The 15736-nt window shown below is 34.7% G+C and overlaps 1 protein-coding gene across 2 annotated transcripts; it reads right to left on the bottom strand.

Moving 5' to 3' along the window:
• Positions 1 to 8208: 8208 nt before the first annotated feature.
• LOC149544006 (ACT domain-containing protein ACR4-like) lies at positions 8209 to 13588 on the bottom strand. Of its 2 annotated transcripts, none has more exons than XM_089798647.1 (7): positions 13241 to 13588; positions 12779 to 12824; positions 12346 to 12460; positions 12165 to 12232; positions 9500 to 10102; positions 9254 to 9358; positions 8209 to 9122 (listed from the first exon to the last, which is right to left on the bottom strand). In XM_089798647.1, the coding sequence occupies exons 3-7, from the start codon at positions 12350 to 12352 to the stop codon at positions 8796 to 8798; spliced, it is 1110 nt and encodes a 369-aa protein (XP_089654773.1). In that variant the 5' UTR covers positions 12353 to 12460; positions 12779 to 12824; positions 13241 to 13588; the 3' UTR covers positions 8209 to 8795. The 2 variants fall into 2 exon arrangements, with proteins under 2 accessions (XP_089654773.1, XP_089654772.1); XM_089798646.1 differs by lacking the exon at positions 13241 to 13588 and adding an exon at positions 12931 to 13168.
• Between the last annotated feature and the right edge of the window lie 2148 nt (positions 13589 to 15736).

The following is a 15736-nucleotide window of genomic DNA, read 5'->3' on the forward strand; positions in this document are numbered from 1 at the left end:
AATTTAGGTTTACACCATTGTTAGGATTAGATTTGAGTTATAATCTTGTTTTGAATTATGATTATGGTTTTATGGTTGTGTTATTATTTAATTGAGAGAGAGAGAGGGTCTAAGGGTCCAATGGGAAGGGAGACAAATGAGGTAAAGAGAGAAATAGGGTAATTGGGGCCAAAAATAGATGTAGATCGATATGACAAGAGGAAGAGTGGGAGGGAGGGAGGGAGAGATAGATAATTATAGGTGAGGATATGCCAGAAAGAGTGAGACATGAAATAGACATCGAGAGATAGGGTGATAGATAGGTAAGATAACATAAATTTATTAATGTCCAACAAGAGACCAATGAGGATCTAAGGGAATAGAAATAGTACAAAGGGAAAAATGGTGATAGAGGGAGCACCAAAATGGCGTTCGTAGAAAGAACGAGAAAGCAAAAACAAGAAAAGAACCAAGAACAAGGAAAGAACCAAGAAAAAAGAATAACAAAAGCTAAAAACTCCTCACAGGTGAGAAGTAGTCTAGAATGGAAAGGTGGACATTAGGCCAATCAGGTACTTTGGAAGGTCACCTCTGAGGTGAGAAATTGAGATACATGGGATAGAGAGAGTAGATAGTAATAATAGGAGGGGACATGATAGATAGTGAGTGACATAATGGGAAAGGGTGAGGGACTTGATGTATACATAGTGATCTAGAATATGATAGATAAAGAGACATAAAGGAGGGGCCATGTGAGAGAGCAGGACAAGGGAAGATAGGGCTAGAGACTTGAGGTTAACAAAGAAAGAGATCATGAGAGATAAAGAGACACACGAGACAAAAGGTGAGATATATGAGAGACAAAGGATGTGAGATAGGAGAAAGGCAGAAGAGGAAGAAGAGATGAGGTAGATAGAAAAAAAATAATTAGGGCATTGAATGGATGGATTGGTTATGGGGCATTGGGGGGGGGGGGGGGGGGGGGGAGAGAGAGAGAGAGTAGTCAAAAGAGGAAAGTGAGAGAGCAAAACCTTTTGCTTCCTTTACATAGGTTTAATAAAATATAGGCATGCTTTAAATGTTAAAGAATATATATATATATATATATATATATATATATATATATATATATATATATATATATATATATATATATATATATATATATACATTACAAATATATTACAATAGTAATGAGTTTCAATATAGTTAAATAATAATATGTACAGTCAACCTTCTATTTGCCAAAACTAAATATTATATTATATTTAAGTATTTAAATATAAATAATTTAATGACTTCGTATATAGGGGGAGATAATGGTTAGAGGGGGAGGGATATTGAAGAAAGGTAGAGAGTGGCACTAGGAGACATGAGGGTCTAATTTAATGAGAGAGAGAATATAGGGGTAGAGATGTATGTGTTTGGGAGGGAGGGATAAGGGGGCGGGTGGTGTAGAGCACCAAGGCACTTGGTTTATATTTTGGTTTTCATGTTTTTTTATTACCTACTTAGGCTAGAATAAACAAACCTTGGACGAGAAGTCCACGGTTGTCAAAGAAATACACCATTTTGTATGCTTAAGGCACTTTATACAATTTATAAGCAAAAGTTGCTCATTAGAAAAATTTGAGATTTTTAATGTTTCTAGTCAAGAAAGCCTATGATTAGGTGTTTTTAGTTGGTTTTAGGTATGTTGGAACCTTTTACAAGTCCTAGAAGTGGAATCAAGTGGAAAACGTATAAATTGCACTTTTTGTGCAAAGTTGCATTGTTGAAAGTTGTAAAAGTTGCTCAAATTTGCAACTTAGTGGGAAAAGGGTTATAACTATTAAAATATTGGTTGTAACCATTATAATAGACATAAGAGATATATATGCCTCATTTTTTAGGTCTGGAGGGCATTAATGTACAGATTGGAAGAAGTTGCAAAGAAATAAATTCAATTTTGGAGTCATTTTTACTATGTTTGCATGCTACAAAAACTATATGGACTGTCAGACTAGATTTTATGGATGTTTGAGATAGAGCTTTGAATCATGTTTCTTTTTCTTCTAGTATCATTGTTCTACGTGTTTTCTAACTCAAGTTATTGCATTTTTAGTGAAAGTAGGGTTTTAGGACAACATTTTGGTGCACACAAGAAAAATGGGCCTCTAACTGCAATTTCCTTGGTTGGAATTTCATGGCCACTTGGGAAATGGTAGTTAGTAGGGTCCTTTTGAATATTCTAGGGTCAAGTACCATGAAAGATTTGACCTCTTGTAGTGTGTTGATTTGTGAATGGCAGGAGTTTGGGACTTGGTGAAGGGATGAGCATTTGGAAATAAGTTATTTTAGTATTTTTTATCATTCCTGAGTATTGAGTTCATTTCCATGACCCCCTTTCTTACTAGTTGCTCTATAAACCAAGCCTAACTTGATCACTTAGGTTTGTGTTGCTTTGTGAAGGAAAGGGAATCTTGGAGTCGGGATAGAACTTGATGCTTTAGGGTTTGAAGTAACTTTGAAAAGGGTATTCAAAAACCTAATTTTTTTTGGGTCTTGTTTGAAACTTTGTGAAGTTAGATCCAAAAAGCCATTTCAGGAGGGCTAAAAGGGGCTCACAGGGCTACTAGGCCAAATCGGGGTTTGAGGCTTTGTGCAAGTGTATAATTCAAACTAGTGGTGTAATATGTGGTAAATAGGTGCCCTAAGATCATTTAACCTCTTATAACCCTTGGGAAAAACTTCTAGGGTGTTTTCCTAGTATTGACCTAGTTGTGGGAGATTGGTGCAAACCCCATAAAGTGGGCAAATTTGGTTCTTTGTCCTTGGATTCTTGGTGAAGTTGGAGAGTGTGTTTCTTTGATCCATTGGAGGATTGGAGTGTGCTGAAACCTTGTAATAAGGGTAAATATTTGATAGCCAGTTGGTTGATTTCAAGAGTGGGCAACACATTTGAAGTTTCTTAGTTGTGCACTTTGCATCAAGTGGTATTAGAGCCACTAAGTATCTTTTGGGAAAGAAAAATGGAAGATAGAGAAGATATCCCTTTGAGGATAACCAACATTGAGTTGGAAAAATAGTGAAAAAACAAATGGCTGATAGTAGGGCAGTGAGATGGGAAAATAGAGCAATGAGAAGAGAAATTTATAAGTTGAAAGGGCAAGTATGGAGAGGAGACCATAAGGAGTTTGAAAAAGAAGAAGAAGAAGAAGGAGATAACTTGCCCAACATGCTTGAAGATCAGAAGATAGTGATAGCAGCCCTACAAAGGGTAGGAAGAAAAGACAAAGGGGATTTACCTATGTTTGATTTACCTTTACACTTTTGTGCCTAAACTAACACTGAACTATGAATTTTCAAGAAAAATTTCACATTCAGATGCAAATTTCCATTTAATGGTAAGGAATTTGAAGATGAAGTAAATTAGAGTCTTTTAGGATTTTCTATGTAGATTCTAAATATATATTTAAAAAAAAATTTGAATTGATTTGATTGAATTAATTTTTCTCCCACGAAAATTGCTATGTTATCAAAAACCTAATATTTAAAAAGTGACATTGTTTTTGACACATAACTTTTTTTCTACAATAGATACTAATGTGATTCTTTTGAATTTAGTTTGTTAACATTCATACCAAAACCACAGAGGTGATCTAATGTCTTTATCCATAGTATTTCATATTTTATCAAAGTTTAAAGTTGACCTAACACTAATTTGGACATACATGGCTTTTGACACATGTAACGTATTATTAATTTATCCAAATTCAAAATTTATTTTTTTGATTGAAAGAGGACTTGAATACTGAGACTATAGTTATTTTTCAGAATTTTTGTTCTCTTATTTACTATTTTTCCATGAGTATTCTATATATAGGTTTATTTTTTATAATGAACCTCAATTCAATTAACGTAAAAAAATGTATACTTAAAAATTTCAAAATGTATCAAATTCATATTCATTAGAAAGCTCATTCCGAGTACTTGTGTCATGGAAAATAACATGTCTTAAGTGCTCCATCTGAACCTAGCAATTGAGCCTGGAAGCCATGAAAACAACTGAGAATGTTATAGACTTTGTAAAAGCCATCTACTTTACTAGTTTCGATAGAAACTAACTTTCTATCGAAACTTTTTTAATCCTTTCGATAGAAACTATTTTTAGTTAGTTTCTATTGAAACTAATAAGGCCGAGTTTTCATGGAAAAATAGTTTCGATAGAAATTATTTAGTTTCTATCGAAACTATTTAGGATGAATAGGCAAGTCAATGTGATAGGTATTGTTGCCACATTTCTTCAAAATTTTGAATGGTCCTCTCTTCTTCATCATTAACTTAGTATACTTCTCCCTTGGCATTCTCTCTTTTCTTAGGTGAATCATTACTAGATCCCCTACCTAAAAATGTAAGTCCCTTCTCTTCTTGTCAGCATGTGCCTTGCACTTGCTTGCTGAAAGGTCCAACTTATCCTTAACTTGTTGATGGATGTCCTTCATAACCTTTACAAAATCTTTTGCTTGTGCACTCCTCTTGTGACTATCTCCCAAGTCTCTCAACTCCAAGACTCCTCTTGGATGGCCTCCGCATACAATCTGAAATGGAGTTAAACCTATACTTCTATTCACTAAATCATTATATGAGAATTCAACTTGTGGAAGAGCAACATCCCAAGTAACTCCATGTTCTTTGGTTAGACATCTCAGTAGGTTACCCAATGACCTATTGATAACTTTAGTTTGACCATCTGATTGGGGATGGTACGCTGAAGAAAATGACAGATGTGTGCCTAGCCTCTTCTATAATGTTCTCCAAAAATGTCCAAGAAATTTAGAATCTCTATCTGACACAATGTTCAATGGTAATCCATGGAGTCTAACAACTTTCTTTAAAAAGATACCAGTTATGTGAGAAGCATCATGAGTTTGTTTACAAGGTAGAAAGTGAACCATCTTAGAGAACCTGTCAACAACAACAAATATGCTATCAAATCCACTTTTAGTCCTAGGCAACCCCATGACAAAGTCCATGTTGATGGAGTCTCATGGCTTAGTGGGTATAAGTAAAGAAGTATATAGTCCAACATTTGATGATCTCTCTTTGGCCTTTTGACAAATAATGTAACATTCTACAAACTTCCTAATATGTGCCTGCATCTTTGGCCAATAGAAAAATCTTCTAACCTGCTCTAAATTCTTATCAATTCCAAAATGTCCTGCAAGACTCCCACAATGTTTTTCTTTGACAATGTTCCCCCTAACTGATCCTTTAGGTACACAAAGCTGATTACCTTAAAATAATAATCCATCTTGTAATATAAACTCAGAAAAATTAGTATGATACCTTTCATTCATTGTTTGACAAACCTCATATGCCTCCTCGAAGTCTTCATCTGATGCATACATGTTCTTCATGGCTCCAATACGAATACTACTCACTTGAATTTCTTTTACTGTCAAATTCCTCCTACCAAGGGTGATTGCAACTTTGTTTTTTGTCCCCTTCTTGTGTTTTATGGAGAAAGTGTAAGCTTGGATGAATTCCATCCACTTCATGTGCCCGTGGTTCAGCTTTTCCTGTCTATTCAAGAAGCTAAGAGCTTGATTATTAGTAAAAACAATAAATTCTTTGGGCAAAAGATAATGCCTCCACTTTCTCAAGGACTGAACCAAAGCATACATTTCTAAATCATAAGTTGAATACTTTTGTTTAGCATCATTTAGCTTTTCATTAAAGAAGGCTCTAGGCCTCCCTTCTTGGCTTAACACTCCTATTGCCTTCTTACTAGCATCACATCCCACTGTGAACACCTTGTGGAAATCAAGTAATGCTAAGATTGGTTGCTTTATAACTCTCCTCTTAAAATACTCAAATGACTTATATGCCTCATTAGTCCATACAAATTTACATTTTCTCCCCACTTTTACATTATCAATCATAGGGGCACAAACACCACTGAAGTTCTTCACAATTTTTCTATAAAAACTTGCAAGACCATGAAAACTTTTTACCTCAGTGGTTGTCCTAGGTATAGGCCAATTTATAATTGCTTCTAGCTTGGATGGATCCATCTTTAATTGATTTTTGGAACTGATGAACCCAAGGAACACCAACTCTTCTTGCAAAAATGAACACTTCTCCAAATTTATCTTCAATTGCTCCTTATGTAACCTTTCAAGGACTAACTCCAAATCCGTTAGATGCTTTTGCTGAAAACAAGAATGTCATCCAGATAAACAAAACAAAATCTGTTAATAAAAGGCTTTAAGACTTCATTCATAAGTCTCATAAATGTGCTAGGTGCATTAGATAGGCCAAATGGCATCATAAGCCATTCATGTAGTCCCTCATTTGTCTTGAAGGTTGTTTTCCATTCATCACCTTCCCTTATCCTGATTTGATGGTAACCACTCTTTAAGTCCATCTTTGAATAGTGACTTGCACCTGTGAGACAATCCAAAAGATCTTCAATTCATGGCATGGGGAACCCATATCTAATAGTTATTAATGGCTCTAGAATCTATACATAGCCTCCATGTACCTTCCTTTTTAGGAGCTAGTATGACAAGTACAACACAAGGACTAACACTCTTCCTTATGAAGCCCTTGGCCAACAATTCTTCAATTTGTCTTGCTAATTTTGCATTTTATTTAGGGCTAAGCTTGTAGGCTGCCTTATTAGGTAATGTAGCACCTGGTATCAAGTCTATGCAATGGCTTATCTCCCTTTTTGGTGGCAAACATTTTGGTTCCCTACCTACAACAACACTCTTTTATTGTTTCAACAACTCCCTAACCTCTCTAGGTCCTACTTGATGTTCCATGCTCTTAGCTTGCATCAAACACAGGTAAATCTCCTTTGAAGATTATGAAGGACATCCATCAACAAGTTAAGGATAAGTTGGACCTTTCAACAAGCAAGTGCAAGGCACATGCTAATAAGAAGAGAAGGGACTTACATTTTTAGGTAGGGGATCTAGTAATGATTCACCTAAGAAAGGAGAGAATGCCAAGGGAGAAGTATACTAAGTTAATGATGAAGAAGAGAGGACCATTCAAAATTTTGAAGAAATGTGGCAACAATGCCTATCACATTGACTTGCCTATTGATTTAGGGCACTCTTCTATCTTTAATGTGGCAGATATCTATGCATTCAAGGGTCCAAAGGATAATGAGGAAGTTGAGGCAATGCAGCAGCAAGAAGAATCATATTTACTACAAGAACTACCACAAGTGCCTAAACCTATCATTGAAGCCATTTGGGGCAAAAGGCAAGCACAAAAGACGAGGAGGAAACAATATTATGAAAGGAGGAAACAATATTATGAATACTTGGTCAAGTGGGAACATAAACCAATAGAGGATGCAAGTTGGCTTTTAGAGAATGACATCGTCAAGCTTGGGAGCAGACTTGAGGACATTCCAACTCAAGAGACTTGAGTTTCTTTTCACCTGGGGAGTATGGTCCAGAGTGCCAAGGCGCTTGGTATATATTTTGGTTTTCTTTTTTTTTTTTTAAACCTACTTAGGCTAGAATAAAAAAACCTTGGATGAGAAGTCCATGGTTGTCAAAGAAAGACACCATTTTGTATGCTTAAGGCACTTTATGCAATTTATAAGCAAAAGTTGCTCATTAGGAAAATTCAAGATTTTTAATGCTTTTGGTTATAAAGCCTATGATTAGGTGTTTTTAGTTGGTTCTAGGTATATTGGAACCTTTTCCAAGTCCTTGAAGTGGAATCAAATGAAAAACGTAAAAATTGCACTTTTTGTACGAAGTTGCATTGTTGAAAGTTGTAAAAGTTGCTCAAATTTGCAACTTAGTGGAAAAAGGGTTATAACTATTAAAATATTGGTTGTAACCATTATAATAGACATAGGAGATATATATACCTCATTTTTTAAGTTTGGAGGGCATTAATGTACAGATTGGAAGAAGTTGCAAAGAAAGAAGTTCAGTTTTGGAGTCATTTTTGTATCAGATATGATACCCTTTGATTGTGGCTTCTTCTTCAGCCCCGTCTATACCATGGCTGTCAAGAATAAGGAAGCATATGAAAAGATCATCTATTAAAAAAGAATGTTTCAGCATTTAACTCTCTATTAAATCCAGAGACACTCATTCTCAACACTATGGATAGTGGAAGTACGATCTTTAATAGGTTCTCTATTAGCTCAACAAAAAATTACTCCAACACCATATTTGAAACTTCTATCTAACAAGTTACAATGCTAAAAGTGCATTTAAAGGGCAAGGTTGTGTTTGTTTTTCTGCAATGTGCGACCATTAATATACAATATTTGACATCAAATGACATGGACAATCTTTTCCAAAGGGTATGTACAAGAGAATTCCAAGCTTGTGCTACTTTGTTATTGCACATATGATACAGAAGCACATAAGAGAGAAGGATATCCGAATCAGAAATGGGTTGAGTTCCTCCAACTGTGGAATTCAAAAACTGGATCAAAATGTGGTCAGAAGGCAATGTTGTAGTTATGGTGAAATTTGCCTCTAAGACCTTCAATTTGAAAAACGTCTTCTTGCACAAAGGAGAGCACCCAGTTAGATTATCAGCCTCAATCTTACCTTCTCGTCAAATGTGAGACATTATAAAATGGTCCAAATGAGATAAAGAATCCTTAATTGCTGACAAGATTGATTGAGTCCCAAATATTACTAATTTTGTACTGATACAAAATATGAATCCTTCTATGCATATGTGATTATTTCTTTATGGACAGGGGATGGACATCATAGCTTAGGAGAACTTGGGTCAGAAGTCTTGGTTCTGCAGTCAGAAGGTTTAACAATAAAATTCTATAAACCTTAGTTTGCACGGAAATGTTCAGATTTGGGTTTGAATAGATCAGTGAATGAAAACCTGCTCCTGTTATCTTGTGCGGTTGGCTTTGTATGGATAGAGCTTTCTTTCACACGCAATACTGTTCTTCCTATTTCGTGGCGAACAGCTTCAACAGTCTTGAAATCAACAAGGTTTCTTGCTGCATCTGTCACATAGAAGACATCCACTCCCTTTTCTCCCCTGTTTGCAATTTCTGCTCTTGTCACTGACAAACCATTCTCTCGGAAAACTCGAGTAGCATCACAAAGCAGACCTATATGATTGCTTTTGCACAATTCAAGCCTCAAACCCTACAAATAAGATTCACTCATAATTACCAGTTTGATATTAGCACATACTAGCAAAGTTCATAGGGACAGTAAAATTGGAAACCCTGCCTCCATTATGTATAATAAATCAACTGGAAACAACATTCAAGTACCCCTGAGACTCTTCTTTCTATCGCTGCCTCCAAGCACTGAATCACGCGCTGCCTTTCTGCTTCTGAATTCAGTCCTCGACCATCAGCATGTCTAATGTAATACTCCTACAGATTCCACAAAACAGTGCAGTCTGTCTTCAGCCAAGAACAAGCCCTCAATCTAAGAAATCTAGTCACAAATTGAACAGAAATTGAAAGTAACATACATAATTCAGAGGCTTAGAAACCCTAATAACCAAGTCACACCTGATATGCTTGCACGCCTTGTGAACAAATGGAAGCATGATAAACTACATACTGCATGTCTGTCAATGTGCAAACTATATCAAAAAGAAGCTTTGCTCTATCCCTACATTGGACAATAACCACAGAATATCCTTTCTCGTCACAGTTATGAACTGTTACTAATGGCCGAACATTATCACACAACATTTCCACTTTGCCCGTGTTCATTCGCTCAAAGTCTCTGTCAGCAAACATCATTTGATGGAGACGTCTTTCAGTGTGGGTCAAACCCATGGAAACCACAGTTTTGGCACTTCGTACATCATTGCTTCTTGTGATAACCCTGTTTAGAAGTTTTTCTATTGTTGAAAGTCTTTCTTGATCATGAATTGCTCTACCTGTAGCTTTATCAGTAACATACAAAATGCAAGCAACCCTTGTGTTATGTGTCCACACCTCAGCCCTAACAACATTGCAGCCCAAGTCTGTTATAACAGCAAATAGTTCAGAAAGTAGCCCTGGCCGATCTGTACCTGTCATTTCAAGTGCTGTGTGCTCTGACACAACCTCTACTCCAACAGACTTCTTCAGCAGAGGAAGAACACAAGCATTTGTTCCCAAAGACTGCAACAAACAACAATTCAGACTAAGCACACCAACATGACTCAAAGATCGTAGCAGTAAAATAATGAATTCAACTAAATCGTATTCCACAAATAATTGGAAAGAAAGGTCCACTAAATTGCTTGAAATAACATAAACATATAGAAATGGCAGTAAAGGGTGGTAGGGTAATCAATAGTGGCATCATAGAAGCCTATTTGTTGCTTCTCAAGCTTCCTACGTATCAATATTACAATACAGTAAATGAATAGGATAGATGTAGAGAAAATGAAAACAGTAATAATGATTAAAAGGTAATATCCACACAATGGAATATCACTGTATGTATCTTCTTGCCCCAGAGAGGTACCAAAATTTCCCGAAAAGAAACTGCCATACAGAAATTACAGTTAACCTTTTGGAACGAAACGTGACAATCATCAAGGAAGATATGAACCACATATGAATTTTCAATCTTATTAAACATATCATTCAAAAGCAGAAAATAGTACAATGAGATGAATAATAAAACTAATGATGGTTCACCAGACTCTAGGGATTGGTTATAAACTTGCACAATATTTACATGAATGGCAAAATCTAATAAGCCTGCAGTTTGCAAAATCTAACGCAATAAGAATATAACAAACCCAAAATAAAAGGAACAATGTAAGGTATAATTAAAGGAGACCATGAAATTTATTAAATCCAAGTCTAGAGAAGACATAAATTTCTTTAAGCAAATTGACCTTGAGGCTTGAAATGTACACTTACCTTAAAACTTGAAAATTGATTCAACAATGGAATGAGACACTAGTGTACCCTTAACGTGGAATAAAATGTTCTTCCAAGGCTAATGAACAGAGCATCCCGAGCAATGAGCAGTCATAGCAAACTCATCAAAAGGATTCATGAATTTCATTAAGGCAAAAATAAGTAATATTTTCCCACATAGGGCCATTTGGGCTAAAGAATGGCAGTCGAAACATATTTGATTAAAAAAATGACGAAATCATATATATTGCCCATGACACAAAACAAAAAAAATACATTTATAATATCTGTGAGCACATGATACACTAAGCCTTCAAGATAAATAATTTTTGCAAGTACATAGGACATTGTTAAAAAGTTTTCACTTGGATGACTCCAACAAAAGAGAATACCGACATGCATCAGCCATTAAACCAATCTAGTACCTTGTTTGTAAGCAATGCACGTGTACGAGACCTTTATAAAACTTAAAGAGCTTTCAATGGAAGAAACAAAATAGCCTTATCAACTCCCTGAAATGGGAAGTTACAAACTATAAAAATACTGTATTGAAATGTGGCCTATTTAGGCACAAAATTTTAGAGAGACAGAGGCTACAGTTATTTACAATATGAGATGACATAGGAAATATGGAACCTGTCTCTTGGAAATTGGGTGTCTAATGGTGAAGAGAACATAGCATTCTACAAAACAGTTTCCTGAGACTACAAAACAACCTTATTTGTAACAAATTTGATTGCACCAATAAAAACTTATTTGAGATATATTCAAAACATCTATATGGTGTATGCAATGCAAGTAAAATTACAACTCTCCATAAACTATTATCATAGTATGATTCTCGAACTTTGCCGTGACTAACCGGGGGACTAAATCCAATAGGTGCTCTTGAATCCGGCCAAATAATGCTTTCTATATGCGAATATAAATACTCAATGTTTTCTCTATGCCTGATTCACATATATCCTATTGTCTGTGACCATTTTTCAGGCAACAATTACTACTTTGTCTTATTGATAATCATAGCCCTGGAGCTCACATTATATAGCTTGGCATTGTGATGGTTGAACAGAAGAATTGTTGCACCCTGTATTTGAAGGTTTTTATTTTGAAGTTACATGACAAAACTTTTCAATGAACAAGTAATCATCATCAATACAATTTAGGAGTTTACAAGTTGCAGAATTTAATGAACTTCATTTATGGTTTCTAATGAATCAAAGCCTCATATCTAAACACACAAAGTGAAAGGGGCATAATGAAGATCCTGTATCCCTTCAAATTAGGAGAGAAAAAGAAGCATAGATACCTGTTGAATATTATTAATTAACTGCTCGTCAGCAAGCTTGTTGCCATTCTTGTCAGTTACATGGAAAACTGTTACATACAAAACCAAATGTACAATTCAAAAGCTCTTAAGAGATAAAATCAACACACTTTTAAAAATTGTAGTATAGAAAAGTAACTCAATGAGTTAGGTTAAGAATTACCATCCATAAACCATCCACCAAGAGAAGATATGTAAGCTTTGCTAATGATAAGGTCAAAATCAGCCAGCACTTGAACAACCTCCAAAAGGATGCCACGTATATTGAGACTGTCAACCTACACAGAAAAGATTATAAAATCCTACAGAATTTTCCTCAACCGTTGCATCTAAGCATTAAAATTAAACTAAACCAAAGGATAACATGAATTTAGCTACAACTATCATGCTATTTTATAGTTTCCAGAGCACTATAGTAAACATCAACCTTTAAAAAAAAGGAAAATCCAACTTCATTCTTTTCTAGAACTCTCAAACCATCATAAACGGACTTACAATTTTTTAAATTAGCTACTTGAAAACACTAATTTCGTTACTGTTCTTTAATTCTTGGTAAAATAAATTACATGATTATACAAGAAACCCAAATATCATACCTTGACCAGTGTGGCATCCTCACAGGCTTCATTATCAATTACCACCCTGATCATCAATAAACAGTTCAGGGCTATACCTTCAATTACAGATAACCCTAAAGAATTTGAACAAGCATTCCCAATAATAATACAATGAAAGAAGTTTTGAAAACCTGGGAGGATTCATTCGGATTCTCAATTTATCATATTCGTTATCCAGGTCAACATGATCAAACCATTCCATGACTGATATCCAAAAAGAATTTAACTATCCAAAGAAAGCAACCAACAAAAAAAATCGAACTCGCAGTGACAACCCAAATCCCCAAATTTCTCACAACCCAGTTCAAAGTTCGGGGGAGGATTTTAACTGTGATGGCAACAACTGTAGCAATCCAAACGCCGACAATCGGACATGTGAAGGAATCTAAAAAGAGCTTTATTTCGATTTGTGGAGGAACATTATTCCTACAAAAGCTATACCTGATGCAACCCCACCAGAGTTTTGCCTGCACATAATTTAAAGTCAGCGCCGCCTCCACTTATTAGTTAATGACTGCGTAAAATCTCCGAAAGTTTGCTTGCTCATTTTGCAGTAGGACCGTATTTAGGGTTTACTGGCATAAAATACAATCAAAATCCAAATGAGACAGTAAGGAAGCTTTTGAATGAATATACTTTATACTAAATTTGGGTGATGAACTGGGTCCACAATCAAATTTAGTCCTGAAGCTGTGCGGAAATACCAAAAAAATCTTAGACGGGACCATTAAACCAGTGGCCATGATACCCAGAATTTCAAGTTACAGTTTTGTTATATATGTGGCGTATGGAATGTGTGCAACACGAACGTTATTTAACTTTTCTCAGTGGAAAATAATGTATTGTACAACAGTGTTGAGCGCTTAAGATTCCCAATCGTCATAATTGAATGATTATGATCCACCTATCATGTGGGAAAAGCATGAGAATATGGCAAGCAAATGGAAATAGAAAAAGGAAAGTGGGGATAATTTCCTAGTCAACTTTTTATTTGATCTTAGTTTTTAAAAAGATGTAGAGAAGAGAAATGTATAAGCAATTACTTTAATGTAATTTTATGACTAAAATGAAAAGGAAAGTGGGAAAAGTATCAGAATATAAGCAAATGAAAAGGAAAGTGGGAAAAGTATCAGAATATAAGCAAATGAAAATGGAAAAGGTAAGTGCGGGATAATTTCCTATTCAACTTTTTATTTGATTTATTTTTTAAATTATAGAAAAGAGAAATATATAAGTAATCATTTTAATGTATTTTTATGAGTAAAAAGAAAAGGAAATGTTTTTAACAACATTTATATTCTATGTGTTTGGTAGAATTTGAACTTATGACCTATATTCTAAGAGTATAAGTATCTACCACTAGGTGAACTCAAGTTGTACTATAGTAGTTGTTACTTTTACAAATTATTTTTATTAAAAAGTAAGGAAAGTGTATTTGAGCATCTACATATTTTAAATGGCACATTTGTTTTCAATGATTTTTTTTGTCTTTGTATGCAACTTAATTGCTTACAGCTATTATTTTGGCTTTTGAATAAAAAGACACATGTTGTGACTTGCAATGCTCACAAGAGTTTTAAAAAATGACTATCAAAGTGTTGCACGAATAACCGTACACTACAACCATCTCCAAATTGTACTCATGCAAATATGTTGTAGTAGTCATGCGTTATGGTTACCAATAAAGTTGCACAACTCAACTAAAGCTCAAACATTCTAATTAGCTGGGATACAAGTGGGCAACTATTAGTGTTGTAAAATTTATTAAATAGACTTTTAACTATCACTTTCTTTTAAAAGTGGGTGGAGGGTTAGATAAGGAGGGACTCATAATTGAAATATGGTGATTAGAGCTCTTCCCTAGAGATAATATATTCATTAAGTTTTTGAGATGTAGAGTTAAAGTAGTTTGATGAAATTTGGTATTGTATATTTTCTTACAAATTTGTTTCAAAATATCAAAATTATGTATCTAATATTCTATACTAGGCTAATAATTAATTGAACTCAATGTGGAATATTTTTTACTCTATTCATTTTAGTATGAAATAATTAATAGTGGAACTAATTATTTATATATATATATTATTCTATTGGTTGTCCCATTTCATAAATGACACTGGGGGAAAATACCTAGTAGTGGCTATAGCTAACTTCGAGTGTTCAATTAAGGTGTCAGCAAGTGAATGCTAGGCGACTGTACATATGTTGTCACTGATGGAAACATACATCATTGGTATAGTTACTAGTGTTGATGATAAGTGTTGGTATGTCAAGAATGTAAAAAATGCCTAAGTTCAAGAAAGGTATGTATAGCATAGTTAGATAGTTTAGATCAACGACGACAACGATTTTTTCATACATGTATATAACTTTAGGAATATGGTATATGGAATGTATATGATCTACTTGTATAATTGTCAGTATTAGTATGTGATGCAGTATGAGATACAATAGTGTAGAGTGACACAAGTCCAAGAAGATAGTGTTACAAGATTTTTTTGTGATCAGGTAATTTGGCTTAGTAAATTGAATTAATTTATTAATTCAATTACTTAGCATTGTTGGGATGACATCCAAGGACACAACTCTCGGATAACATGGTCCACTTTCATATTTTGGTTAGTTTATGGACACATTTTGCAAATACTAGTTGAAGTCATCTAGAATAAAGAATCAAAGTGGTATAAAGGAAAGTAATTTGTTATGTGATGATATGAGATGTGTAAGTAATGGTGTTGTGATGTGTTATCCTTAATGTTGGATGTTAGAACAAAGAAAATGTGAGCTTTATTGGAGCTAATCAAGGATTGTGATACGATGTATAGTTCAATATTTTATTGTATTGGACAATGAGTCATTGAAGGTGGCTATAACCTTAATTCGTGAGCAGTGATCTCACTTTTTGTTCTCTCAACTCCTAATAGTTTTCCAAAC

Source organism: Cupressus sempervirens, chromosome 8, assembly GCF_028749045.1.
Source record: "Cupressus sempervirens isolate cs-2001-9-10 chromosome 8, ASM2874904v1, whole genome shotgun sequence".
Taxonomy (NCBI): domain Eukaryota; kingdom Viridiplantae; phylum Streptophyta; class Pinopsida; order Cupressales; family Cupressaceae; genus Cupressus; species Cupressus sempervirens.

Excerpts from the sequence above, each read along its gene's own strand:
- LOC149544006 (XM_089798646.1), bottom strand. The coding sequence starts at position 13,001 with ATGGAATGGTTTGATCATGTTGACCTGGATAACGAATATGATAAATTG. Across the intron at positions 12,233-12,345 it reads TGGTGGATGGTTTATGGATG|TTTTCCATGTAACTGACAAG; the intron begins GTAATTCTTAAC and ends TGTATGTAACAG. Across the intron at positions 10,103-12,164 it reads TAATTAATAATATTCAACAG|TCTTTGGGAACAAATGCTTG; the intron begins GTATCTATGCTT and ends TGTTTGTTGCAG.